This window comes from Tursiops truncatus, chromosome 15 (genome assembly GCF_011762595.2).
Source record: "Tursiops truncatus isolate mTurTru1 chromosome 15, mTurTru1.mat.Y, whole genome shotgun sequence".
NCBI classification, from domain to species: Eukaryota; Metazoa; Chordata; class Mammalia; order Artiodactyla; family Delphinidae; genus Tursiops; species Tursiops truncatus.
In genome coordinates this window covers 37,649,738-37,676,477 of record NC_047048.1, presented here as the reverse complement: position 1 = coordinate 37,676,477, position 26,740 = coordinate 37,649,738, and the positions used below count along the sequence as shown (strand labels likewise).

General features: G+C 63.9%; 3 protein-coding genes across 29 annotated transcripts; all 3 read left to right on the top strand.

Annotated features, from left to right (window-relative positions):
• The first annotated feature begins 152 nt into the window (after positions 1-152).
• WDR90 (WD repeat domain 90) lies at positions 153-16,592 on the top strand. Of its 18 annotated transcripts, none has more exons than XM_033840574.2 (44): positions 374-508; positions 735-826; positions 956-1,132; positions 1,222-1,330; positions 1,543-1,704; positions 1,963-2,077; positions 2,166-2,233; positions 2,613-2,710; positions 2,788-3,006; positions 3,145-3,207; positions 3,471-3,539; positions 4,186-4,296; positions 4,366-4,511; positions 4,582-4,639; positions 5,094-5,212; positions 5,305-5,448; positions 5,551-5,681; positions 5,753-5,869; positions 6,166-6,434; positions 6,641-6,780; positions 6,933-7,117; positions 7,629-7,759; positions 8,049-8,210; positions 8,410-8,538; positions 8,748-8,878; positions 8,966-9,006; positions 9,198-9,329; positions 9,475-9,642; positions 9,727-9,816; positions 9,946-10,043; positions 10,616-10,718; positions 10,946-11,067; positions 11,246-11,405; positions 11,503-11,693; positions 11,782-11,950; positions 12,091-12,202; positions 12,359-12,530; positions 14,543-14,665; positions 14,818-14,992; positions 15,101-15,231; positions 15,340-15,483; positions 15,554-15,673; positions 15,787-15,871; positions 16,162-16,592. In XM_033840574.2, exons 1-44 carry the CDS (start codon positions 499-501, stop codon positions 16,320-16,322), a joined length of 5,652 nt encoding a protein of 1,883 aa, XP_033696465.1. In that variant the 5' UTR covers positions 374-498; the 3' UTR covers positions 16,323-16,592. The 18 variants fall into 18 exon arrangements, with proteins under 18 accessions (XP_033696469.1, XP_073648628.1, XP_073648621.1 ...); XM_033840577.2 differs by having other exon boundaries at positions 375-508; positions 6,199-6,434; positions 6,987-7,117; XM_033840578.1 differs by having other exon boundaries at positions 153-508; positions 8,480-8,538; positions 9,198-9,642.
• Positions 16,346-22,452, top strand: RHOT2 (ras homolog family member T2). 8 transcript variants are annotated; one of them, XM_033840586.2, is made up of 19 exons: positions 16,352-16,966; positions 17,086-17,144; positions 17,243-17,324; positions 17,407-17,450; positions 18,350-18,403; positions 18,891-18,943; positions 19,022-19,130; positions 19,226-19,327; positions 19,400-19,498; positions 19,627-19,735; positions 19,830-19,950; positions 20,154-20,238; positions 20,314-20,456; positions 20,540-20,640; positions 20,726-20,856; positions 20,953-21,033; positions 21,145-21,267; positions 21,359-21,561; positions 21,844-22,452. In XM_033840586.2, the coding sequence occupies exons 1-19, from the start codon at positions 16,684-16,686 to the stop codon at positions 21,968-21,970; spliced, it is 2,109 nt and encodes a 702-aa protein (XP_033696477.1). In that variant the 5' UTR covers positions 16,352-16,683; the 3' UTR covers positions 21,971-22,452. The 8 variants fall into 8 exon arrangements, 6 of the variants coding, with proteins under 6 accessions (XP_033696472.1, XP_033696478.1, XP_033696474.1 ...); XM_033840585.2 differs by having other exon boundaries at positions 16,349-16,966; positions 21,359-21,985; XM_033840584.2 differs by having other exon boundaries at positions 16,350-16,966; positions 17,086-17,324; positions 17,409-17,450.
• Positions 22,453-22,577: 125 nt separating this feature from the next.
• Positions 22,578-26,728, top strand: RHBDL1 (rhomboid like 1). Of its 3 annotated transcripts, none has more exons than XM_073792539.1 (8): positions 22,578-24,218; positions 24,656-24,814; positions 25,027-25,251; positions 25,336-25,484; positions 25,613-25,725; positions 25,800-25,900; positions 25,984-26,044; positions 26,119-26,727. In XM_073792539.1, the coding sequence occupies exons 1-8, from the start codon at positions 24,180-24,182 to the stop codon at positions 26,388-26,390; spliced, it is 1,119 nt and encodes a 372-aa protein (XP_073648640.1). In that variant the 5' UTR covers positions 22,578-24,179; the 3' UTR covers positions 26,391-26,727. The 3 variants fall into 3 exon arrangements, with proteins under 3 accessions (XP_073648640.1, XP_033696480.1, XP_033696481.1); XM_033840589.2 differs by having other exon boundaries at positions 24,653-24,814; XM_033840590.2 differs by lacking the exon at positions 25,800-25,900 and having other exon boundaries at positions 24,653-24,814; positions 25,613-25,734; positions 26,119-26,728.
• The last annotated feature ends 12 nt before the right edge of the window (positions 26,729-26,740 follow it).

Genomic DNA, 26,740 nt, shown 5'->3' with positions numbered 1-26,740 from the left:
CCTCCAGAGAGCTAGGTAGCAACAGGGTAGGTGGGGACAGCTCCTGCCAAGTGCAGCTCACAATTTCTGTGCTGCATCTCATACCCTATACAAAGATGCCTCCCAGAGGGAGTCAGGAACCTTCTCGGATCCCACAGCTGGTGGCGCTAGAGTACCCCCAGGGGGTCCCAGCTTGGGAGTGGCCGCAGAGGCCTGGGGGCGGAGGCTCCTTATGCCCCAGGGCACGACAGCAGAGAAGAGGAAGTGGTCGGGCAAGGTTTGGGGGCGCCCCGAGAAACAGCTGGTGAGGTGGGGGTCCAGACCACCAGCGCGGTCACTCACCAGGCCCCGCCCCGTCACGCGGTCACGTGTCAGGCCCCGACCCTGAAGCGCGATCACGTGCCCTGCCGCCGTAACGGCGGAAGTGGCGTCGTTGCCAGGCGGCCGTTGCTAGGCGCGCACTGCGTGCTCTGCGTGGAGCGCGCGGTGGCCGAGGCGGGAAGCGCGAGCGGCGGCGCCATGGCCGGAGGTAGCGGCGCGCGGCGGGAGGGCCGGGGGCTCGGGGCCCGGGGCCGGGCGCCGGGGTCTGGGGCCCGAGATCCGGCGCCGCCGCGGACGGGTCGGTGTTGAGATTCGCCCGGAGCCCAGTCCGCGCGCTGCGCTGGCTGTCACAGCTGGGGAGCGCGCAGACCCTGCCCCGGCCCCCTCCCTAGACCCGCGGTGGGTCTGGCACCTCACGCCCCCGTGTCCCCCAGTGTGGCAGCAGCCGTTCCTCAACGTCTTCAGACACTTCAAGGTGGACGAGTGGAAGCGGTCCTCTAAAGAGGGCGACGTGGCCGTCGTGACGGTAAGTGGGCCGGGGCACCTGGCAGCAGGAGCGGCGGCTTCTCCTCTGTCTCCTGGGCCGCTTTGCTGCAGCCCTCCTGGCGCTCCGTGGGGCTGAGCGGGACGCCATGCCTCCCGTGTCTCTCTGCAGGACAAGACCCTCAAGTGCACGGTGTACCGCGTGCGGGGCCCTGTCTCTGCTGGCAATTACATCCAGCTCCCCAAAACCAGCACCCAGTCCCTGGGGCTGACCGGACGCTACCTGTACGTGCTCTTTCGGCCCCTGCCCGCCAAGCATTTTGTCATTCACCTGGACCTGTGTACCGAGGTTACAAGCTGGAGAGCGGGAGCTGCCGGTGGGGGCCCTGCACTCATGCTGCAGTCTTCTCTCCTCACGCCCATGCTGTATGCCCACAGGGCAGCCAGGTCGTCCGAGTGTCATTCTCCAACTTCTTCAAGGAGTTCAAGTCCACAGCCACATGGCTTCAGTTCCCTTTCATCTGTGAGACTGGGACACCCAGGAAAGGTAACATGCAGATGAGGTGTGAACGGGTCACAGATGGTCTGGAAGAGGCAGGCAGCCAGAAGGCTCAGCGGGGAGGCAGGCCAGGGACAGCCTGGGTGGAGGGGCATGTGGCTGTGGCCATGAGAGTGGGGACAGGCCGAGGACAGAGAGTGCTGTGGGCCAGTTGGTGAGGGTAGGCTCTGACCTTTACTCCTGTCCTGCACACCTGGCAGGTGTGGGCTCTCCTGGTGCCCGCTGGACCTGCCTGCAGCTCGACCTGCACGACATTCTGCTGGTCTACCTGAACCGACGGTACAGTCACCTCAAGAGCATCAGGTTGTGTGCTAGCCTGCTGGTCAGGAACCTCTACACCAGCGACCTGTGCTTCGATCCCGGTGAGGGCTAAAGGTGTGCTTAGCCTGCAGCCCACCTGCTCTAACTCCCTGTGTGCTGGTCTCCACACCCTCCCTGGCACTTGGTGAAAATGCCCATGCTGTACCATCTTTGAGCCTCCCAGCTCCCAAGGCAGCCACTGGGGGAGAGGGTGGCTGGGCTGGTGGCCAGGCAGTGCCCTGCTGGCTGGCACCTGGTGTTGTCTTGTCTGGGCTGGGAGAGGGAGCTGGGTGGGCTTCCTTGGACTCTGCTCTTCGTAGCTGTCACTGTCGCTGAAGCCCGGTGTGCAAAACTGCCCATCACCCCCATACCTCGAGAAATGGCATTCCCGGTGCCGAAAGGGGAGAGCTGGCACGACCACTATGTCCACATCCGGTGAGCAGCTCTGCCTGTCATGAGGGCGGCCGGGTGGAGGGACGGCAGGGCCGCCCTTGGAAGCTGACTGTCCTTCCACCCCGTCAAGGTTTCCAAGCGACAGCTCAAAAACACCCTCCGAGGCAGTTCAGAAGAGCTGTTCCCCTTCTGAGGCAGGTGGGCCTGTGGGACCAGCGGTGACCCAGCTTCAGGCCTGAAGGGCCCATGGAGCTCGGCGGGGGAGGGGGGCCTGATGCTGCATCTGGGGAGGTGAATGCAGCAGCATGATGCCTGCAAGGGTGAGGGGAGGCTGTCTCGAGGCCCCAGACCCAGTGTGGGAGGTTCCGACTAGAGTGCCGGGTGGCTTCAAGCTTTCCAACTGGGAAGGGGTGCCGGGGCCCACGGGAGAGTAGGCTACAGCTGTTGTTGTGGCTTCCCTCCTGCATAGTGGGCAAGGTCAGGGCCCACTGCTGACCCCTGCCCAGTGCCTTGTGGCCACGTTCTCACAGGCTTGTCTGCACTCTGCTCAGTGGGTTCTTCTCAATTGCAATCTTAGCGAGGCCTGTGCTGCGGCTTCTTCCTCACCCAGCGGACTTCAGCAAGCCTGTTCAGGACAGCCTGGCCCTCATGGTCCAGAAGCGTGGCCCCACAGCCGTGAGTGCCCTGTGCCCTTGGAGATGGGGCTGAGGGTGGTGGCCACAGGGTGCTAACAGGCACTTGTCCTCCCGAAGTCCCGCCAGGCCCCCTCTGTGCCCAGGCCCCTTCCAGAAGTCAGTGTGTCCTGTGAGCGCTCCAAGGTCTCTAGTGTGGGTGGCCCCAGTGGCCGTAGCCAGGAGCCCTTGGCCTGGGTGGAGACCACTGACAAGCACGTGGCCAGTGACAGCCTTCACGTGTCTGTGCATCAGACGACTGTGGAGCCCACGGCCCCAGAGGATGCATCCCCACAAGAGGTGAGTGCTTTTCCCAAGGAAGGTGGGGCTGGACTGTGCCACCGAGGGGGGTGGGATGTGGACGAGGTGTGGGTGGAGGGCTGCTGGGCCTCTGTCCACTGGGAACATGCGTGGGGCAGATGGTCTCTTCCCATCTAGTCTCCTGGCAGAAAGCAGAACCAACAGGAGGTGGCTTTGGGCAAGAATCGTTTTCAACAAAGAGTAAGGAGAGGGCTGGTGCCCTGACCCCAGCCCCAGTGGTTTGGTGGGGGGCGGGCTTAGGCTCCAGGCAGGCGCAGGACTGGGGTACCTGGAGGGTCTAGCAATGTGATTGGAATTCTGGTTTCCTGCCGTAGAGCAGCTGGCAGAAGGCACTAGAACCAGGTGGCTTTCTTGGGAGGCAGGCACCAGCTCTGGGTGGGGCAGCCTTGGTGGGACAGGAGCCTCGCCACTTCGGGGTCTCACTGTGAGTTTGCCTATTTCAGAGCTTCCTCCCGGATCCAGTCTTGAGGCTCAAGGGGGTCATCGGCTTTGGGGGTCACAGCACCAAATGGGTGAGGGGTCCGACTCTGTTCTTGCTGGGTCGTGCAAGTGTCAGATACACAGAGGGGACAGTGGGCACACCCCGTGTTTCCTTGAGGTGGCTGTGTGGACAGCCGAGCTCCCCCAGGCGTCGGGTCCCTTCACCGCTGCGGACGCCCAGCCCTGCCCGCATCCTCACACGCTCGGTGCTTCCTTGACGTGATGACATCCCGTCGCAGGCGTCCCTTTGTGTCGTGAACACCAGCCGGGTCGGTGCTGGTCCGATCGCTCAAGCTTCCAGAGACCTGAGAGCCCTTGCTCACCCTTTAAAGCTTTGATGCGTGTTGTCCAGCCGAGTGGGGCCGGGTATGGGCGAGACTTGTGGGACCCTGCAGGAACAGCAGCAGGAGAGGAGGCTGTGTGCTCGCCAGGCCTTCCAGGACACGAACTCCAAGTCTTTGTGGGCTCTCTGGCCTTTTGTCACCTGAATCCCAAAGTTTCTTGTGTTGCGGACAGGGCTTAGAGGAAGCCCTGCTTTTGCGCACGTGCACCCGAGCTCTTTCTGTTCTTTTGGCACATGCATCCCATTGACTCCTGTGTGTGGGGCTCGGCGGAGTGCTGGGGTGGGGGGACGAAGCCGACCAGCCTGTGACCTCAGCCTCCGGCCCCTGTGCACAGGCCCTGTGGACCCGGGATGGGGCCGCCGTCGTGTACCCTTGCCATGCGATCATCGTCGTCCTGTGTGTCAACACCCGGGAGCAGCGTCTTTTCCTTGGCCACACAGACAAGGTGGGCACCCTGGCCCAGGGGTGGCTTGTTCTGCAGGCACACACCCTCCCTCACCCTGCTGCCCCCCAGGTCTCTGCCCTGGCGCTGGACGGGAGCGGTTCCCTGCTGGCCTCAGCCCAGGCACGGCCCCACAGCATGCTGCGTCTCTGGGACTTCCAGACCGGGGAGTGCCTGTCCCTCTTCCAAAGCCCAATCCACACCGTCTGCTCCCTCAGGTGGGTGCAGGGTCTCCGAGGGGGGTGGGGGCTGCGCCTGCAACACTGACCTCCACCTCTCCATCTGCAGCTTCTCTGACAGTGGGGAGGTGCTTTGTGGTGTCGGCAAGGACCGCCACGGGCGGATGGTAAGCAGGCCAGGCCGGGGGAGGTGGGGCAGCCCATCCTGGGGTGCAGGCAGGCAGCAAGGGTCCCCCGCAGGCCTCCCCCAGCCCCGCCGGGCACTACTGCGCCATACTTGCCAGAGTGTCTGTGTTACTCCCTCGTGGATGGAGCTGACCTTTGACTGACCGGCCTCGACCGGCCTCACCCTCTTCAGTGGCAAGTCCCCCACGCCTGAGCTGGGCGTGTTTAACATGACAGCATCTCTGAAGTTGGGTGTTTCACCCGGGGTCTCTCCTCCACTCGTAGTTGTGTCTCCTGCTCCTTTCTGCATACATATGTCTGTGGAAACCCCGGGTGGGCACATGTAGGTTCCTCCGGGCCGCAGGGGCCAACTTTCCCACCCCCTGCAGCCCAACGCGCCTGCTTCTGTGGGAGAGGCCAGGCGGGTGGTGGGTGCTCAGCGTGGACTTGTTGCAGACTGTGGTGGTGTGGGGCACGGCCCAGGTGGGGCGAGGCGGAGAGGCCGTCATCCTCACGAAGGTGCACAGCGACGTTGATATCCAGGCATTCGAGGTGGCCTTTTTCGATGAAACCAGGTGATTGGCTGCCCACCTGCCCATCCTCCGTGCTGGGACCAGCGAGTTGTGAGCTGGCCCCTCCTCCCTGGCTCACCTCCTACCCCTCGCAGGATGGCATCGTGCGGGCGGGGCAGCGTGCGGCTGTGGCGGCTGCGAGGTGGGGGGCTGCGCTCCTGCCCTGTGGACCTGGGGGAGCACCACGCACTGGAGTTCACTGACCTGGCCTTCAGGCAGGCCCAGGACGGCCATATACTGTGAGCCCCACCCTCCCTCCCCTAATGGCCAGGGCCCGCCCATTCCTTGCCCCGCTCCTCGGTCCCTCCGCCTTCACTTGTTACTTCTGCCTCTCTGGGCAGCTACGTCTGCAGCCGCAGCGGCCACATCCTGGAGATTGACCACCAGCGCATGGCTGTGCGGTGCGCTCGCCGCCTCCTGCCTACACAGACCCCTGGTGGCCCCCTCCCACAGAAGCAGACCTTCAGTTCAGGTAGGTGGGCCCTGCTGTGTTGGGAGGAGCGGCCCTGACGCTTTGGGCTGACCGTGCCTCCCCCTACCCAGGCCCCGGCATCGCCATCAGCAGCCTCAGCATCTCCCAGGCCAAGTGTGCCATGGGCTCCGAGGACGGCTACCTGCGCCTCTGGCCCCTGGACTTCTCTTCTGTGCTCTTGGAGGCAGGTGGGGCCTCGACATCACCTTGCCACCAGGGTTGCCGCAGGAGGGCCGTGTCCCCGGGCTGGACGGCAGTCATGGGGCTCCAAGGGGCTGTGTCCTGAGCTGGGGTCCACCATTGCTGAGCCCAGGGGTGGGTGGTCACAGGGGAGGCACCTGTTGTAGCTCACAGGGAGATGGGGCTCCAGGCAGCAGGGAAGCGCATTTCTCAGTGTCCTGGGCAGAGGGGCTGGGCACAGGCACAGCATGGATATGGTCAGCCTGCCCCAGTTGGCCCAGGTTCCGGGCCCACCCCACTACAGGCCTGGGCGATCACCAACCCACCCTGCCTGCAGAGCATGAGGGCCCCATCAGCTCCGTCTGCGTCAGCCCTGACGGCCTACGTGTGCTGTCCACCACCTCCTCGGGCCACCTGGGTTTCCTGGACATCCTGTCCCGGGAGTACAGCGTGCTGGTGCGCTCCCACGCCGCCCCGGTGCTGGCCCTTGCCACTGAGAGCAGCCGGGGACAGCTGGCCACTGTGTCCCAGGACCACACTGTCCGCATCTGGGACCTAGCGACCCTGCAGCAGGTGGGGTGTGGCCGGAGGGAAGCCAGCCAGGAGGGAGGGACTGGAGGGCCGCAGGCCATACTGAGGCCCGGTGGGTGGGGCCCTGAGTTCTTCTGCCTGTGTTTGGGGCCTGAAGGTTCAAGGCACTTGGAGAGAGACTGGCTCTCGGGCCTTGTGGCCAGCTGGTTGCCCCAGCCTGTCCGCCCTCACATGGCCCTGTCCTCCAGCTGTACGACTTCGCGTCTCCGGAGGAGGCCCCGTGTGCTGTTGCCTTCCACCCTACCCAGCCCACCTTCTTCTGTGGCTTTAGCAGCGGGGCCGTCCGTTCCTTCAGCCTGGAGACCACCGAGGTCCTAGTGGAGCACAGGTGGGTGGTCAGCCGGCTCTGGCCCCACAGACGATCGAGGTGGAAGCTCCAGTGGTTTGTGGGTCCCCTGGGGAGTGTGGGAGATCGGGTAGTATGGGGGAGGGCCGTCTACTGGAAGCCCCGCCCTCTGCTGCCCCTCCGGGATTCTGCAGGAGGTCTGGGACGGTGCAGCTCAGGGGCAAGGCAACGGCGTCTCGTGTGTGCAGGTGTCACCGCGGAGCCATCACCGGCCTGGCCGCCAGCCCCGACGGCAGCCTCCTGTTCAGCTCCTGCTCTCGGGGCTCCCTGGCCCAGTACCATAGCAGCGCGCCCCAGTGCCGCATCCTTCGTGTGACAGGTCAGGCCCCCAGGCCCAGCCCCAGCCCCACTCTGGCCTCCCAGCCATTCCCTGGTCAGGTCCCTGCGGGGGTGGGGGTACGTGTCGCCCCCGACTGTGGTACTGCGTTCTACAGTCGCACTACTGAGACCCCCAGAGCCAAGTGTGGTTTTAGGACTCACCAGCCTCCCGAGATTGAAGGTCAGTGAGAGCCTGTGCCCACCCTTCCCCAGGAGGAAGTGAGTACCTGAAGCCTGAGCACCAGGCCAGCAGGGAAGTCAGCCCCCTCCCATGGCCACTGTAACTCGGGCCAGCCAGATGGTCACTTGGTGGTCACTCGGAGAACCCCCAGATTTCCTGGCAGTCCGTGGTGCCCACTGGTGTCTTGGTGCTCTCACATCTAGGCCCCATGAGCTGGCTGCTGTGGGATCTGCCCTGCCCAGCCCGCAATAGTAGGTCTCTGACCAGTGTCTGTTCTGGTGCCCCACCCCTACTCTGACCCAGCTGACTGCCTGTCCCCATATGCCGGCAGCTAACGTGGTGTGCCAGGAGGCTTGCCCGAGCCCCAGTGCCCTGGTGGTCAGTGGGGACAGCCACCTGCTGGCCTTTGTGGGTCCCTCCAAGTACACAGTGACTGTCATGGACACAGCCTCACTGGATGAGGTGAGTCAACTGGAACCCTCCCTGTGTGCAGTGAGGGTGGAGTCACGCCAGTTTGGCCCACAGACCCTGTGGGCACCCTGACCCTGGCAGCTGCGTGTTTCCCTGGGTGGAAGGCCATGCTCATTTCAGAAAGGACCTGGGCCCTGCGCCCCTCATGGCACAGAGGACATGTGAGCTGTGGGCAGCCTGCCGGATGGGTGCCCAAGGCCGCCCATGGCCCGGGCCCCAGCTCTGGGGGCTCGAGCTCTGGCCGGAGGTCATGGTGAGGACACTTGCTGCTCTCCCTCAGCTGCTGAGGGTTGACATCAGGACTCTGGACCTGGCTGGCAGCTGCCTGGACTCAGCTGTGGCCGTCTGCTTTGGCCCTGCACCCCCTGGCCACTTGCTGGTGTCCACGTCCTCTAACATGGTTGCAGTGCTAGATGCCACGTCGGGCCGCTTGGTCCGAGAGGTGAGCCCAAGACTGCGGCTGGTGGCCTGGCCTCCCCCGCCTTCCCGGCTCCGGCCTTGCTGCCCGCAGTGCCCAGAGGAGGGGAGGCCCTGGGCTGCTTGCTGCTCCCTAGAGGTTGTGTTCTGTGAGAAGGGGGCTCCCCCAACTGGTGGTCCTGTGTGCTCTGACTTTTTCCCTCAGCAATCCCTCTCTCTCCCAGCTGTCCTGTGTCCCCCCTGCGGCCTGCTCTGTCCTAGCTCTCAGCGGGGATGGCCGTTTTCTGCTCACAGCCGCTGACCGGGCCATCAAGGTGTGGGACTACTCAGCACAGGCTGGCCCTGGCTGCCAGGTGTGTGCCCTGGGCGGGCGCACAGCGGGTAAGAAGGAGGGTGGAGGACAGTCCCTGAAGTTACCCCGTGCCTGCTGGGGCCTGATACTGCACGAGGTCCTCTTGGTCAGTCTGCAGTCTGGTGGCCAGGTGTCTCCAGCTGTGCCTCAGTGGTCTCTATATTGCCACACTGCTGCAATATAGGAGGCCCCGTGTGCTGTTGCCTTCAGGTGTACATCGGCCACTCAGAACCTGTGCGGGCCGTGGCTTTCACCCCCGACCAGCAGCAGCTCCTTAGTGTGGGAGACGCCATCTTTCTATGGGACGTTTTGGCGCCCTCTGAGAAGTCCCCTCCAGGAAGGCAAGTTCCTGCCCTCGACATGCATCTGCCAGGCCTTCCTCTGCACCCCTTCGCCCCACCCGACCATCTCTCTTGTCACCTCTGCAGTGTCCAAGGCTCTCCCGGGGCCCCCACAACCTGCGAAGCTGGTGAGTGGTCCCACCACACTGGCAGTCTCCATGGTGATGTCTGGTGCTGGCGCTGTAACCGCTGTGGGTGCACAGCACTGTTCTTTTCCTGAGGGTCCCGATGCAGAGCTGGTTGGGCGTGAGGGGCTGGGCACGCCTCCTGCTCTGCCCTCCCCAGGCCCTGAGCTCAGCCGAGCTCCTTCCGTCCTCAGGCCTGGGTACAAGACAGCTGGAGGACATGGTGTCCGGGGCCAATGGGCTTCCCCGGCGGCAGGTGCCCATGCCATCCCAGGCGTCCCCACCCTGGCTGGACATCTGTGCCAGGCCCCCCAAGGACCATGATGGTGAGGGCAGGGGTCCTAGGAGGGCCTGGAGGGGATGTGTTCCTGGCTCCCATCCTGACATGCTTTGTTGCTCCTGGCCTGGGGGAGGGGCAAGGGCATGGGGGTGCTCTGCTCCCTCGTCTCACTGTCTCCCCACCCTCCTCAGGCGCTTTCTCCATGTCAGATGAGAGCCGTGGCCCTGAGGGTCTCCGCCAGGCCTCAGGCCCACCTGTGCTGGTGCAGAAGGAGGCTGGCAGGGCCGGTGATGGGGCCTGGGGGGCCATGGGGGGCCCCTGGGACCTTGGCAGGCCTCCCAACCCCCGTGGTTGGCCCAGTAAGCAGGGGAGGGGCAGCAGGGTGGGGCAGGGTCACTCATAACTGGACCAGGGCCCAGGTGCATGTACCACGTGGACTCCAGGTGGCCTAAGGACAGACCTGGCTGCCCCTGGCAGACAAGGGATGGTCACCTACAGGACAAATGGAGAGCCCAAGGCCCCTGCTGGGCCAGGTGGGTGATGGGACGTGGCTCGTCTGTACCCTTTGAACCCAAGCGTCTGACCAGCCAGGGCAGGGTGCCTGCAAGGAGGGTCACTGTGTGGTCCCTGGGGGTTCACAGCCTCATTCCCTTCCCTGACAGGTGCCTGCAGCACTGGAAGAGCCAGGGCCCAGCCCCCCACTCGCCCGGACTCCTATCGGCATTTCACAGCTCGCTACAAGGCCTCCCTGCTGCCCAAGGTTGGCTGGGTGGGGCATCCTCATAGGCCCTGCCACCAGTGGATATCCTGGAAGCCCAGGGGTCCAGGTGGCATGGCCCTGTGGTGTCTGGGGTACTCCTGCTCCCTGGTAGACACAGGCTCCCTGGGGTTTCCCTGGGGCAGCTCCCAGAGCTGACAGCAGCCCAGGCCTTGCTGGCACTTGCCCCACGGGTCACCCCTCTGCCCTGAGCCCCATGCTCTCACCGGACTGGTTTAGGTTCTCACTGTCACGCAGTGACTGGACCCAGGCGTGTCCTGCTAAGCCCACACACTCACTTCACTCCGTGGTCCTGGCTCCCCTTCACTTCCCCCCTGGCAGGCGCCTTCCCGTCTCCTCCTCCTGCCTCCCTGTCTGCATGCTGCATGCCAGGCTCCCAGCCCCGCTGGCCACCGCGTGCAGACTTTGGTGCCCACGTACCTGCCGTTTGCCTCCTCCCAGGAGCATGCATCTCCCAAGGCTCAGTCCCACGCCCGGCCTGATGGGCAGAGCTTGAGGTTGGGGGCCTGGGCCAGGTGGGCCGGTGCCAGCGTCCTGGGTCCACTTCCTCACAGGGCCTCTCCTTCCCTGCTGTTGGCGATGAGCGGCTGCACCTGAAGGCCGTCATGGGTTACAACGGGAACGGGCGCGCCAACCTGGTCTGGAGGCCAGACACAGGTGGGGGCCATGGCCCAGACGCTGCAGGGTGGGCTCAGTTCTGTCCACCCCTAGGCCAGGCCCCATGGAGGGGCCCGCAGGTGGTTTGGGCTGCAGGACGGGCGTGTCCTCCTGGTGGCACTTCCTGCTGTGAGCAGGAGTTCTCCTTGGGGTGGGGTTGGGGGGTGTGGGCACGAGTGCCTGGGGCTGTGGGGCTGACGGGGCGGGCGCTTCCTCCCTGCCCACAGGCTTCTTCGCCTACACGTGTGGTCGCCTGGTGGTGGTGGAGGACCTGCACTCTGGTGTCCAGCAGCACTGGCTTGGCCACCCTGAGGAGATCTCCACGCTGGCCCTCAGCCACGATGCCCAGGTGCCTGTCCTGCAGCCTGCCTTGAATGCCCAGGGCCAAGGTGTGCCTCGGAGCTTGGCTCCTTGAACTGCGTGCAGCTGGCTCTCGCTCTCGCTTCCAGAACAGCCCTTTACACAGAGCGGGAATGGGCCCGTGGACTGCACCCTCCCTGCTGACCACCCACCTGCCTGCCCACCAGGTGCTGGCCTCTGCCTCAGGCCGAAGCAGCACTGCCTCCCGCTGCCAGATCCGTGTCTGGGACGTGCCAGGGGGCTCCTGTCGGCAGCTCCTTTCTCACCACGACACTGCTGTTCAGGCCCTGGCTTTCTCACCAGACGACAGACTCCTCGTCACTCTGGGTCAGCAGGGTGGGGGCGGAGGACAGTGGTCTCTGGACTCCCCTGCCTGTCCTGGGAACCCTGGGCAGCTGACGTGGTCACTCTGCATCTCCCCCAGGGGACTATGGCGACCGCACCCTGGCCCTGTGGAGCATGGCCACCTACGAGCTTGTGTCCTCCACGTGCCTCCCAGAGCCAGTATACGGCATGGCCTTCAACCCCTGGGACGCTGGCGAGCTCGCCTGCGTGGGCCAGGGTGCCATCACCCTGTGGCTTCTGCAGCAGCATGGGGGCGATGTCAGCCTCCAGGTGCCAGGGTTCAGAGGAGGCTTTGGAGGATGGGGTCTGGCTGGACCCCAGGGCATCGCTGACCCACACTGTGCTCGTGTTCCTCCAGGTCCACCGAGAGCCCATCCCTGAGGAGGTGGGGGGGTGGGAGCTGACCTCGCTCTGCTACGGGACCACACCCCTGCTCTACTGCGGCTCCAATGCTGGCCAGGTGTGTGTTTGGGACATGTGTGCCAGCTGCTGCTTCCTGGCCTGGGAGGCGGACGACGGTGAGATCGGTGGGTGTCTGATGGAGCCTCCGTGGCCCTTGACAGCTTGGGGCTCGGTTCTCCCTGGGAGTCCCAGTGCTGGGGCGGTGGACACCGTCTTGAGTCCCAGGCATCTGGGGACGTGGCTCACGGCATCTCCTGTCCCCCAGGAGTGCTGCTGTGCTCGGGCGCGCGTCTGGTCAGTGGCAGCAACACCAGGCGGCTGCGCCTATGGGCCGTGGGGGCCGTACCAGAGCTGAGGCGCAAGGGCTCCGGGGCCAGGTGAGCGTCTACAGTGTGTCTGGGAGCTGGCACTCTGTTGCCAGCTGGGCCCGTCCCCCAGGGGACATGCTCGGGCAAGGCCAGGGCCCGTGGGCCAAACCACCTGGCTCCCTCGGCTCTCGCTGCTGCCACCCCTTTGACCGCCTGCTCCTCCAGGTCTAGCTCTGTGTTTATGGAGCGTGAGCTGACCCTTGACGGGGCCGTCGTGAGTGCAGTCTTCCACGAAAGCATGGACATGGGTGTGGTGGGCACCACGGCGGGCACGCTCTGGTACGTCAGCTGGGCTGAGGGCACAAGCACCCGCCTCGTCAGCGGCCACCAGAGCAAGGTGAGGCCGCTGGGCCACCGGCTTGCCGCCGAGGATTTCTGAGGGGATCCCAGCCCGCACAAGCCGGGCAGCTGCCGTGCACTCCCTCCGTCCCCGCCCCCCTGGGTGCTCCCAGCCCAAGCGAAGCTGCGAGTGTCCAGGCGTTCCCAGGACCAGCTGCACCCCTGGAACCACGCGCCCCTCCCCGTGGGCATGGGGTCCATGCCGTGTCCACGTGCAGCAGCCCCAGGCCCTGTGGCCTTCTTGACCCTTCCTCTTTTCCGCCACTTTATTCTCTTGTAATTTACGTGTTGAAGAAAACTGGTCATCCACCCTGGAGTCTTTCACCACCGTTGTTGGACATGCTTCCCTGGGGTCCGAGGGGTCTGGAAGCCGGGCCAGGGTCTAGTCAGGGCCAGCCAGTCCCAACGTTACTTTCTTCTGGGAGCGTTGTGTCTCCCACCAGTGATGCCCTTGTCTGGCGGCAGGAGTTGCAGGTGGCAGTAGTCAGATCCCTCGTTCTTTCAGAAGGGAAGTGGCCTCGAGAGCTCTCAGGTTTCCCGGGGCTGGGACAGGGCACAGGTAGATGAGTGTCTCCCTCGTGGACCAGGCCCCCCAGCAGCAGTCAATGTGTTACTTTCTGAGAGCTATTAAGGGCTGGTGGGTGGAAATGTGGGTCTGGCTTCCCCACCGTCACTTTCTCTTGATGCTCGTGGAGTCCTGGCCTTGGCTGGTGGCAGGGTCTTCAAGTTGGCTCCTGAGTCTTTTTAAAAAAATTCTACGTTCATTTGTTCAGGTGTAACAGTAGCCAACAAAGAAACTCTTGTGTGAGGTAGTGAGGGTTACATGTTTCCTTTTTCTTTGGTAATGGCTTTATGTCGAGGTACAATCTGTGGGCCACACACCCATGTAACATCAATGGATTTTGAAACATTTGCAGAACTGTGCAACACCGCAGTCACTTTCATCCCAGAAGGAAACCCCCCAGCCATTAAACACTCACCACCCAGCCCCTGGCAGGCGCTCACCGACTCTGTCTCTGTCGGTTTGCCTGTTCTGGATGGTCCCTGTGAACAGAAACACACTCTGTGGTGCTTTCTATCTGCTTCTCGTACTGAGCATCGTGTTTTCAAGGTCCATCTGAGTTGTAGCGAGTGTCAGTGCTTCACTCCTATTTACTGCTAAATACGCTTCTGTGGTACAGATAGGATGAGTTTATCCACCCACCAGGGCATGAGCTCGAGGGTGCTGAGTTCTTGACCTGAGCTGGTGGTCACTGGTGGTCCCCCTCTTCTGTGGACCACAGGTGCTCCAGCCTCTCCCTTTGCAGCTCCGCCCAAGACCGGACTTGGCTGTTCCAGAGCCTGTGGGCCCCTCCAGTGGGAAATGGGCTTAGAGGTCATGGTCTGAGGCCCAGAGGGGCCCATCACTTCTCAGCCAAACAGACCTAAATTATTATTTTTCTAAGATAAAATGCTTCAGGAGTTTATACTTAATGCTTGAAATTCACATTCAGGACTCGGATATTTTGTTTTACCTCATTGGTGCACGGCCTGTCTCCTTTTTCTAATTTTTTAATTTTTATTTTAATTTTATTTTCTGTCTCCTTTTTTTTACACCAGAGATCCTGACTCTGTGTAATCATACAACTGCTTTCTCCCTTGATACACATGACACACACACACATGACAATCTCAGCCCCACCCCCCCTGCTGTGATGAGGCCCAGGAGTGGCCCCCCTGGGAGTCCCGTGTTCTAGGTTCTGTCAGGACAGTTCCTTCTGTGACGTCCTAGCAAGTGGATGGTCAAGTTCAACTGACTGGTGGGCTTCTTGCAATTTGGATTCCACCCAGGTCTAGTGTGGGGACACTTGGGAGGGAGGGAGGTCAGGACAGTTTCTTTGTGCCACATGGTGGGCCGGGGCCAGGTAGGCTCAAGGGGGAGATGGATGCTCTCATGAATGACCTGGCCATGCTGTGTTCCCTCTCTGCTCGAGGGCCATGGGCCTCAGGTAGGGTGGTGACTCCTCACAGGTGAATGAGGTGGTCTTCAGCCCCAGCGAGTCCCACTGTGCCACGTGCAGTGACGATGGGAGCGTGAGGGTGTGGAGCGTGGCCAGCATGGAGCTGCTGATCCAGTTCCAGGTGCTCAGCCAGGTACTTGGGGGGCGCCTGGGGCTGGGGTGCACGCCCGGGACTCCGGCAGCCTCGTCCTCCGTCCAGCCTTGGTGTCTGTCTGTGGCCTTGGGCCTGGGCCCCTTCCCCTCTCCCCAGGGGAGTGCTAATGTTTTCCTACCGTGGGTCCCCAGAGCTGCCTCTGCCTGTCTTGGAGCCCCCCATCCTGCGAACGCCCAGAGCAGCAGTGGGTGGCAGCGGGCTACAGTGACGGCACGCTGCGGCTCTTCAGCATCCCCCTCATAGCGATGGAGCTCAAGATGCATCCCCACTCGGCTGCACTGACGGCCATCGCCTTCTCTGCTGATGGTGAGGCCGGGCTCACGGTGACAGCACGGCTTCTGCCTGGCCCAGGTCACACCTTTGGGCTGAGGGCTAGGGGCTCACGAGTAACAGCTTGGTCTCTGCCTCGCCCAGGTCAGACCATCCTCTCCGGAGACAGGGATGGGCTCGTGGCTGTGAGTCGCCCTCGCACGGGGATGACCTTCCGTGTGCTGAATGACCATCGGGGAGCCCCGATCTGCACCATCCAGAGCACGAGAAGAGAGGTGAAGTAGCCTTGTGAGCCTGCAGGGCCTGGCCTGAGCCGAGGGTGCTGGCAGGGAAGGGGATGGGAGAGCAGGGCAGACGGCACCTACCAGCCTTTATGTCCCCAGTATGGAGATTTCGGGGCAGAGGGTGTGGACCTGTGGCTGGCTGCCAGCGGGGACCAGCAGGTCAGCGTTTGGGTCTCCAACTGGCTGCAGGACCGCTGTGAGCTCGTGGACTGGCTGAGCTTCCCAGCGCCCGCCCTCACGGAGGTAAGAGTCCCGGTGGCCCTGCGGGCGGGGTGCCCCCCCACCCTGCCACAATGTGCTGTGCCCTCCACAGGTTCCCAGCTGCCCGCCACCCTCCCTCGCCGCCTTCTGCCCCTGGGATGAGGCGCTGCTGGTGTGTGCGGGCCTCAGCGTGCACCATGAGGTCGTCTTCTACAGCCTCTGCCAGAAGCAGGCACATGCACCCCTCCATGTGGTTCTGGGAGCCTGAGGGACCCGGGGCTGGGGAGGGACAGGTCTCGGGGCCACGGGAACCCCCGCCCAGTGCCTCACGCTTGCTGTCTGCAGGTGATGAAGAAGATCCCACTGCCTTTCTTTGCTGTGTCCATGAGCCTGTCCCCTGGGGCCCACCTTATGGCCATTGGCTTCTCTGGTGAGTGCTGGTGTCTTGAGTGAGGCCCAGTGGGTACACCTGTGCCCCCACACTGAGCCGTACCCCTCGTCCCTGAAAGTGGGGTGAGGACACCTGCTCCAGGGGAGTCTTTCGGGTAGGGTCAGGAAATGAGGGGGGTGGGGGGCCAGGTTCCCCCAATGAGGCACTGGCCCCAGCTGGAGACAGAGCCAGGGTGGGTTGGAGGAACCCTGGGTCCTGGAACTATACAGACACAGGCACAGGGCCCACGGCACCCTAACTGTCCCAGCCCACCCGATGCTGTCCCCCAGCAGAGCGTGTGCTGAGGCTGGTGGACTGTGCGTCGGGGGCCGTGCAGGACTTTGCTGGCCATGATGACTCGGTGCAGCTGTGCAGGTTTGCCCCATCTGCTCGGCTGCTCTTCACGGCGGCCCACAATGAGATACTGGTGTGGGAAGTCACAGGCCACTGACCCCCAGTGGGGAGTGTGGGGTCAGGTATTGCCCTGCTGGTCAGCCGGGCACCTGGCCTGGGCAGAGGCTCAGCTGAGAAGCTGGGTTGGCCGGGGGCCTTGTGCTGGGCCAGGATGGCTGGGTGGGCTTCACCCCTCCACACCCGGCTGCCCAGGAGTGTGTGCAAATCATCAAGACCTTGAACATGTATGAAGTGCTTATTGCTTCTTTTCCTTTGGGCTTTTGTTTCTACCTTGTACAGTTCAAATAAATGTGGGTGTTGCACTGAGGCATTGTCTCCTGGTCACTCCAGACTGCCTGAGCTCAGTTTCTGCCCAACCTCCAGACCTCCTGCTCCCTGCCAGGGATCCTGACCCCTGCATGAGCTGCGGGGGCGGGGCGGCACTGGGCAAAGGCCCCGCCCCCCTGGCCGGCGCGGCGCTGGCAGTGCCCGGCGTGCCCACGCGGTGGCGCCGCCGGGCAGCTAGGCCGGTCTGGCCCGCCCGCCTCGCTAGAGAGGATGCGCGGGCGGGGGCCGGAAGTGCGGGCGCAGCTACAGCGCGGGTCGGGGTCGTGGGCGGGGGCCGGGCCTGCACTGGGGTCGGACTGCAGCTCCCGGCGGCCAGCATGAAGCGGGACGTGCGCATCCTGCTGCTTGGCGAGGGTATGTAGGCGCCTGGGCCTGGGTCAGGCGGGGGTCGAGCCTGGTCGGGGATCTTGGGGCCGGGGTGGGGAGAGGCGCCGCGACCTTGGCCGCCGCGCTGACCGCGCCGCCCCGCGCAGCCCAGGTGGGGAAGACGTCGCTGATCTTGTCGCTGGTGGGCGAGGAGTTTCCCGAGGAGGTAAGGCCGAGCGCGCCCCCGCGCCCAAGAAGGGCCCAGGTCCGGGCGCCGCCGCTCTCCGCCCTTCCCGGCTGTCCTCACGGCCGCGTCTGCCCCAGGTCCCTCCCCGGGCAGAAGAGATCACCATTCCCGCGGACGTCACCCCAGAGAAGGTGCCCACCCACATCGTGGATTACTCAGGTAGAGGGGCCGCCCGCCCGCGGTTGCGCCCAGGAGCGGGCATCTCTGGCAGGTCTGCAGTAGGGTCTCTTTTTCCACCCAGAGGCTGAGCAGACAGTCGAGGAGCTTCAGGACGAGATTCACAAGGTACGGTGGGTCCTGGGGAAGGGAGTGCAGGGCTCAGGCCTTGGGGATATGGCTGCCCTGGCTTGATCGGCTTCAGCCTCTGAGGGATTGGATTAAGGTGCCCAGAATGTCTGCAGCCTCGCTAATTCTGTTGTGACCTGTTAGCACTGAGTGTCTTTGGGGTCCCTGTGATGCACTCTGCTGGGAGCCAGGAGGAAGGCCCATTCCTTCCTCTTGCATGCGTGGTTGGCCAGCCCACAGCTCTCCGTGCCTAGCCTTCCCTCTTCTGGTGGACCTTGGGGAGCAGTCTCCAAGTCCTTGAAAGTGATCCCTTGGGCAACTCTGTGCCCAGCACCCCCATTCCCCACTCCTTAGTCCAGCCCACTGTCCTGGGCCTCTGGGCTGCACCGGGTGTCATGACCAGGGCTGTGGGCTGCACAGCTAGCTCTCTGCTCTCCTCTGCACAGGAAGACCTGTGCTTGGACCAAGCTCCTGGTAGGGGTGCTGCCCCTGCAGCATCTGCTGTGTCCTGGGGGTGCCACTGGGCAAGGGTACAGGCCGCAGCCACTGTGTTGCCATCATCCCCTACCTTGTGCTGTTGTCCTCTGTCTGCTGTTGCCTGTAGTGACCAGGGAGCGAAGGGCTGAGGCTGGGGCTGGGGAGTCAAGTTTAAGGGTGGCTGTGTCCTGAGCCCTCAGGGGACTCGTTGACCAGAGCTGCAGTATTGGGGCCTGGCATCTGCAGCAGAAGTGGGTAGGGAAGAGCTGGCCTGAGGTGTGCCTAGCCAACAGCCAGTGACTCGGCCTGGGAGCAGCTGGAAGGGTGGGCTCCCCAGTCTCTGAGCCCTGTGCTGTCCAGCTTGTGAGTGGAGCAGGGAGCTTCAGATCCCACCATACAGTCCCTCTCCCTGCCCCCAACAGGCAAATGTGGTGTGCGTGGTGTATGACGTGTCTGAGGAGGCCACTATTGAGAAGGTGAGCAAGGGAACTCTCTGTCCATCCTAGCTTTCTGTCACTGGCGCCGAGCCTGGTCATCAACCTGTTCTCTGCACACACCACAGGCGGACGCTCAGTTGACCCGGGTTCTGGGCAACTTGCACCCGTGGCTGGCCCCACTGGGGAGCTTCACGGAGCCATCCTGGCCACGGCCCCCAAAGCTCCCCCTGAGTTCCCATGATCCTGTCTCCCGCCGAGAGCGTGGATGGCCTTGCGTCTGAATCTCTTAGGCCTGCAGGAGGAGTTGCTGATCTCAGGCCCTTTGTGGGTGTTTGGGAACTGCTAGGATCAGATGAGGTCCTACCTGCCCGCTGCTCTTCCCCACTGGTCTTGTTGCCAGTGGCCGTGACTTTGGCTCTCAGTGGCCCTCAGTCTCCCCCGTCTCTCCTCGAGCCAAGTGAGAATTCCACATGGGAGCTGTGGGCCGGGCAGGCCTCCATTCTCATGGCCAGGTCTTACCTTTCAGATCCGAACCAAATGGATCCCGCTGGTGAATGGGGATACCAAGAGGGGGCCCAGGTAATAGGCAGGACTCGGGGAGGGGGGCTGGGCCCCGCCAGCTCCCTGATCCCTGGTGACCGTGGGTCTCTCCCCCAGGGTCCCCATTATCCTGGTGGGCAACAAGTCGGACCTGCGGCCAGGGGGCTCCATGGAGGCTGTGCTGCCCATCATGAGCCAGTTCCCTGAGATCGAGACCTGTGTGGAGGTGAGCAGGCAGGGCCCCGGGGGTGCCAGGACTGCAGAGGCGAGGACAGGGGGCCTGCCTGCCTCCCCCTCTGAGTCTGTTCCCACGTGTCCCAGTGCTCGGCGAAGAACCTGAAAAACATCTCAGAGCTGTTCTACTACGCACAGAAGGCCGTGCTACACCCCACGGCCCCCCTCTATGACCCTGAGGCCAAGCAGGTGGGCTGAAGGCACCGGTGGGGAGGGCGAGCAGGAGGGAGTGGTGGGGGTGCTGAGCCGCTGTCCCCACAGCTGATGCCCGAGTGCGCCCAGGCCCTTACACGCATCTTCAGGCTCTCAGACCAGGACATGGACCAGGTGCTCAGTGACCAGGAGCTTAATGCTTTCCAGGTGCGCCCCCTTCTGTCTCCTCGCGGTACCCACCCTCCCAGCTGCAGCCACACCCCACGCCTTGGCTGCCCTTGTGACGGATGGAGAGGGCAGCTGGCTGACTAACGGCGACTTTCTCTCGGAAGCAGATGTCCTGCTTCGGGCACCCTCTTGCCCCGCAGGCCCTGGAGGATGTGAAGGTGGTGGTGAGCAAGAATGTGGCAGGAGGCGTGCGGGATGACCGGCTGACCCTGGACGGTGAGGCCCGACACCCTGCCTACATCGGGCGTGGGGTGTGGGGCAGGGCCGGGCTGTGCCTGGTGTTACTCCCTTTTCTGCTTCTCCTGAGCAGGCTTCCTTTTCTTGAACACGCTCTTCATCCAGCGAGGCCGCCACGAGACCACGTGGACCATCCTGAGGCGCTTTGGCTATGGCGACTCGCTTGAGCTGACGGCCAACTACCTCTGCCCACCGTGAGTGGCGTTTGGGCTCAGGGCTCGCCTCCCATCTGTGTCGGATGGGGCCTGGGGCTCCTGGACCCTGTGCTGGGGGCCATCGGGGCATCTCTCCCTGGCGGGGGGACTCTCTGCTTGCCTGGATGGCCTGTGTTCGGAGGAGGTGCCCTGCGGAGCACAAGGAGGTGTGCACAGCCCCACCCCCATCCCGGCACCCGCAGGCTCCATGTGCCCCCCGGATGCAGCACCGAGCTCAACCACCGCGGCTACCAGTTTGTGCAGAGGATGTTCGAGAAGCATGACCAGGTGAGGGCGCTGGGCCCCACTGAGACCCCCTTGGCCTCCCACCCGCACATGTCACCGCAGCTCCTCTGCCCGCAGGACCGAGATGGCGCCCTCTCGCCAGCAGAGCTGCAGAGCCTTTTCAGCGTGTTTCCTGCTGCTCCCTGGGGCCCCCAGCTCCCTCGCACAGTCCGCACCGAGGCCGGTCGGTTGCCTCTGCACGGGTATCTCTGCCAGTGGACGTAAGTGCAGCCCTTACCCACTGAGACATGGCCTCACCCTCTGCCCTGCTGTAACACCACATCCCCACTTTTCCCGTCCCCAGTCTGGTGACCTACTTGGACGTCCAGCACTGTCTTGAGCACCTTGGCTACCTGGGCTTCCCCACCCTCTGCGAGCAGGATTCCCAGGCCCACGCCATCACAGGTGGGTGCCCGCTTCCACACCGGCCCCCAGCCAGTGCCTCCCTGGCAGCCCCTCCCTCACGTTCATCCTTGCTCCCTGCCCACAGTCACCCGGGAGAAGAGGCTGGACCAGGAGAAGGGACAAACGCAGAGAAACGTTTTCTTGTGCAAGGTGGTAGGGGCCCGCGGAGTGGGCAAGTCCTCCTTCCTGCAGGCTTTCCTTGGCCATGGCCTGGGGGTGAGTGTCCATGTGTGCCGTGCGTGGACCTGGGGGGCAGGGGTTCTGGAAAGAGTCCAAGCAGTGAGCTTCAGAGGCGTCCCTCCTCTGCACCAGGATGCTGGGGAGCCTGCCGGGGAGTCCTCTGCCTACACCATCGACACCGTGCAGGTCAACGGGCAGGAGAAGTACCTGATCGTGAGTGCGGGGTCCCCAGGGTAGGCCTAGAGCGTGCACGCTGAGGGAGCCGCCCAACGTGGCCCTGGGAGACCTAGCCTGTGCCCCTCTGAGGCCACCCTTTCTGTTCAGCTGTGTGAGGTGGGTGCAGACAGCCTCCTGACCACCTCGGCCGACGCCACCTGTGACATCGCCTGCTTGATGTTTGACAGCAGCCACCCCAGGTCCTTCTCGCTGTGCGCCAGTGTCTACAAGGCAAGGTCCCGCCCACCCTGGGGGCCCTGCTGCATAGCAGGGCTGTGGGCAGGTGTCCCCCAGCACACTCACATGGCCCCTCCCCCTGCAGCGCCACTACATGGACAGGCAGACCCCCTGCCTCTTCGTCTCCTCCAAGGCTGACTTGCCCGAAGGCGTCTTGCTGCCTGGTCTGTCTCCAACTGAGTTCTGCCGTAGGCACCGGCTGCCCGCCCCCGCCCTGTTCTCTTGTGCCGGCCCAGCCGAGCCCCGCGCGGCCATCTTCACCCGGCTCGCCACAATGGCCGCCTTCCCGTGGGTACCAGGATCGAAGCCCCTGTGTGGGAGACCCCTCCCTGTCCCAGGAGAGTGGCACAGCTGTGGTGTCAGGACTGGAGTCAGTCAAGGTTGCAGGGTGGGCCTTGGTGCCTGTGCTGATGCTCAGGCGGGGCCCTCGGGGCCTGGCCTGACAGGCTGCCCTCTAGTCTGGGGGTACTGCCATGCTGGGCACTGACACAAAGCAGCTGAGTGGGGCTCTGGGACTTTGTAGGAGACGGAGGTGGGGTTACAGCAGCAAGACTCCCCTCTCTCCTGCAGACACCTTGTCCACGGGGAGCTGCACGCCACCTCCTTCTGGCTCCGGGTGGCGCTGGGGGCCGTCGGGGCTGCCGTTGCTGCCGTTCTCAGCTTCTCACTCTACAGGGTCTTGGTGAAGAGCCGATGAGGTCCCAGACCCCACAGTCTGATCTCAGGGTGCTGGTGTGGGGCCACTTGCTTGGTGGGGGATGGAGACCCTCTCAACTTTCCTCCTGAGGACAGTCCACCTGCTGCCCCACCCCTGCCTCAGCCCCGAGGGTGGCCCTGGCTCCCAGCAGCCTGTGTCCGGCCTTGCTGCAGGTGCCGGGCATGACCCTCTTCTGTGGGCATCATGTGTTGGAGGGACCGGGAGGTGTGGGTGAGGAAGTCAGTGACCCCAGACCTGAATTCTCAGGGCTCCACTCCTCCTTCCTGGTCCCATGTGGCCAGAGGGTATGAAGGGGGTAAGAGGGCAGAGCTTTGGGCCAAAGGCAGGGGCGTGGAGGCAAGAAATGGCTGGACCATTGTGCGCGCCCCCACCCCCCAATCTGAAGACAGGTCCAGGTCTGTGCCTCTCACAGAAGACGTATGAGATTGGGTTTCCTGATTAAACTTCACTTGTGTCTTTTACATATTGGGTCCTGCTTTCTGAGGATGACTTCTTGAATTAACTAAAACGTGTCTTTGGTCTGGGTGTGGGCTGGGAATGCTACTCCTGACCCCCTCGCCTCCTCTCTGGGTCACCATCCTGAGGTCTCAGGCCAGGATAAGGACCAGTTATGGCCCAGCTGCAGCCTCAGGGCCTTTAGGTCCATTGAGGTCCATGCTGGCCTGAGAGTGAGGCTGGAGGGGGCCTGATACCTGAGGACCCCCCTGATGTGACCCCTCCCCACAGCCAGGTGTAGTCACTACCCAAGCCTCAGCATCCTGTCAGGTTGGCTGAGGTGTGCTGAGGATCTGGGGTTTTGGGATGTGCTGAAATGTCCTGGTGTGCGAGGTGGCCCTGGTCTGGGGGAGCTGCCCTGTTTCTCACACCCCACCCAGAGGCCTCTGCCCCTCCCACTGGGCAGGAGACAGCCAGAGCTCCAGCCTAAGGACAAGGGGACAGAGAACCTTTCTTGGGCTGAGGAGGGGGCTCAGCTTGGAGTTTAGGTGCTCACTCTGGCGTGCATTCTGGGCGTGGAGCAGAGGCAGTATGTGGTGTGCTTGGGTGGAGGACCTTGGCCAGACAAGTACCCCCTCTACTTCCTGTAATTAGTCATTCTTTGCAAGACAGGCCTTTAGGCCAGGGCCCCTCCCCCAGCCCTGACAAGCTGTTTCTAGAGGCGGGGGAGGTGCCTCCTCGGCAGGGGATGCTTAGGCCTGACCCAACAGGGGCTGGGGGTCACACCCTTAAGTTGTTTCAACCATCCCGCTGGCCCCCCAGTTCCAGTGACCTGAGGACCCCTGGTGCAGTTCTTACTAAAGCTGGGCAGGGCAGGATGCTACTTCTAGCTGCTGCATCTGTCCTGAGGCTCAGCTGTGCAGGCATTCTGAGCGGTGCTGTCAGGGGTTGCTATGGTTATACATTACCACAGCCTGTCACCTTTTTATTGTAGGGGGTCTACCTGTTCTCCCTGGGAAGTAGGGCTCCTCTCCATCCCAGCTGCGGTCTTGTCCACTGGGGGGGCTCTCCCCACCCCCATGTCCATGGGTCAGTTTAGCACTGTGGCCACAGGAGTAGTCAGGAACCTTCAGCCCAAGTTGTGTTGGTCCCCACCCACTGAGCAAGGCCTGCTGCAGGGACCTCCCTCAACCCTGCTAGTTGCCCAGTTGGCTTCAGCGCTCGCCGCTGGGGCCGTGGAGCCGCTGTTGCCGGGACGGGCAAGCATGTCTGCCAGGGAGGGAGGTGCCTTCAGGGAGCCCGGTGGGGGGAGTCCCCAGCAATGGGTTGTTCCCTGAAGCCTTCCCCGAGGAGGTGGCATCGGCGCTGAGGCCCAGACCGGGGCAAAAGGGTGGGCGCAGAAGGGGCTTGCGTGCCGCGCGTGACTCAGTTTCCCGGCTGCTGCCCCGCGGGACGAACAGCTGCAGCCCGGGGCGGGGCGGGGGCGCCGGCACTTGAGCCAAGCGCCCCGCGCAGTTCTTGCCTGGCACGTCCGCGTGCGGGTCGCGCGCGTGTCCTGACCGCGAGTGGCTGGGCTGGCAGCGGCGGCGTGTGCGGCGGGGGCGGGCGGCTCCGTGACGCGGCGCCGAGCGGAGTGGGCGGAGCCGGAGGGCAGGGGCGGAGCGGAGTAGTCCGCAGAGAAGCCCCTCCCGGCCGCGGCCGCCGACCCCGGCCCCCGGCCCCCGGCCCCCGGCCCCCGGCCCGGCCTGGCTCTATGGACAGGAGCTCGCTGCTGCAGCTTATCCAGGAGCAGGTGCGTGGAGAGGTGGGGGGCGCCGACACCGCCCCCGTTGCCGGCCCCCCGCCCTTGGGTGGGCCGGGGGGACGGAGCTCTGAGACCCTCAGCACAGCCCCTTCCCTGCACGACCTTGGTCCCCTGCACGAGACCGAGCCAGACTAGGGCGCTTGGGGAGGGGCAAAAGGGTTGGTGATTGCCCTCAGACCTTGGCCCTACCCTTTCAGGATGGGCAAGGCAGAAATGAGGTGGGGAGACGGCTGGAGAGCTAGCGGAGCTAGAGGCCGGGGACCTAGGTACCAGTGCCTACAGCTAGCTCCTGGGACCATGTGGGCACAGGGGCCTGGACCCAGGGTGCTCGGAGCCTGCCTCTCCCGCCTGACGTGGCTCAGCCCTGTGGTCCTGGGGCCCGGCCCACCCTCAGACCTTGGCTGCTGGCTCCCCGACCCCAGCAGCTGGACCCTGAAAACACTGGCTTCATCGGTGCGGACACCTTCGCTGGCCTGGTGCACCGCCATGAGCTGCCCCTGGACCCGGCCAAACTGGACATGCTGGTGGCCCTGGCCCAGAGCAACGAGCGGGGCCAGGTCTGCTACCAGGAGCTGGTGGACCTGGTCAGTGCCACAGTGGGTGGGCAGCTGGGGTATGGGCGCAGTGCCCTGGCTGGCATGGGTTGGGCAGGCGGCCCCTCCTCCCTGCCTTTCCCATTGGGGAGGGCTATAGCCATGGGGCAGGGCTTCAGACCCTGTGACAAGCTGGGTGGACCACTCAGGAGGGGCAGCCATGGGGGGAGTATCGTGGCCTATGCCTAGGCCCCGCCCCCCAGATCAGCAGCAAGCGCTCAAGCAGCTTCAAGCGGGCCATCGCCAATGGACAGCGGGCACTGCCCCAGGACGGGCTGCTGGACGAGCCAGGACTGGGTGTCTACAAGCGGTTCGTGCGCTACGTGGCGTACGAGATCCTGCCCCGAGAGGTGGACCGCCACTGGTACTTCTACCGGCACCGCAGCTGCCCACCCCCTGTGTTTATGGCTTCGGTCACCCTCGCCCAGGTGGGCCTGCCCGTCCACCACCCACCACCCCGGGAGCCTCCCTTATCCTTGGTCTTGCCTGGCCCCAACACTTGTCCCTCCCAGATCATCGTGTTCCTGTGCTACGGGGCCCGTCTCAACAAGTGGGTGCTGCAGACCTACCACCCTGAGTACATGAAAAGCCCCCTGGTATACCACCCCGGCCACCGTGCTCGGGCCTGGCGCTTTCTCACCTACATGTTCATGCACGTTGGGTGAGTGGGCCCACCTCTGGCACCCCTCGGATTGGATCGGGAGGGCTCAGCCTCTCGAGGTGGGGGCAGGGGGCTGGTAGCCCCCTGGCGGACCCCACCCTTCACACCTATTTGCCCCATATGGCCAGGCTGGAGCAGCTGGGGTTCAACGCACTCCTGCAGCTGATGATCGGGGTGCCCCTGGAGATGGTGCATGGCCTGCTCCGCATCAGCCTGCTCTACCTGGCTGGTGTGCTGGCAGGTGAGGCAGGTGTGTGCGCCCTGGCCACCTCACTGGTGGGCCTCACCCTCACGGCTCTCCCCTTGCTCACACAGGCTCCCTGACCGTCTCCATTACTGACATGCGGGCCCCTGTGGTGGGGGGCTCCGGCGGGGTCTACGCCCTGTGCTCTGCACACCTGGCCAATGTCGTCATGGTAACGGGGCAGCCCCTGCGGCGGGGTGCGGGGAGGGGCCCATAAGGCCTCCCTCACAGCCTTTTTTATTCACACCCCATCAGAACTGGGCTGGGATGAGATGTCCCTACAAGCTGCTGAGGATGGTGCTGGCCCTGGTGTGCAGTAAGTAGGGAGCCAGGGTGGAGGGGCCTCAGCCTATGGCTAGGGTGCCTCTCACCTGCTGCCTCCCTCTGTAGTGAGCTCCGAGGTGGGCCGGGCCGTGTGGCTGCGCTTCTCCCCGCCACTGCCTGCCTCGGGCCCACAGCCCAGCTTCATGGCACACCTGGCGGGCGCGGTGGTGGGTGTCAGCATGGGCCTGACCATCCTGCGCAGCTATGAGGAACGCCTGCGAGACCAGTGTGGCTGGTGGGTGGTGCTGCTTGCCTATGGCACCTTCCTGCTCTTCGCCATCTTCTGGAACATCTTTGCCTACGACCTGCTGGGTGCCCACATTCCCCCGCCACCCTGACAAGAGTTCCCAGGGCCACACCAGCCAGGGCGCAGCATCCGTGGGCCAGCCACTAGGGAGGCCTGCATGTTCGTCCTCTGTGAATGTATGTCTTGAGGCTGCTTCTTCCTGGTGGGTGCAGGTGGCCCCTGTGGCCCACTGACTGCAGGCCAAGCCTTACACCAGCCCTGGCCACCCCCTCCCAGGCCTGGAGGAATAGGACTGATGGACTGGGCTGAGTGGTGGAGGTCCCCAAGGGTGGCCCCAGAGGAGACCCTGCCCTGGCCTCTCCCATGAGACTTGCAGTCTGAGCCTTTTTGGAGAATGAATAAATATTTTACACAGCACCAGGTGGCTGTACTGGGCACTGC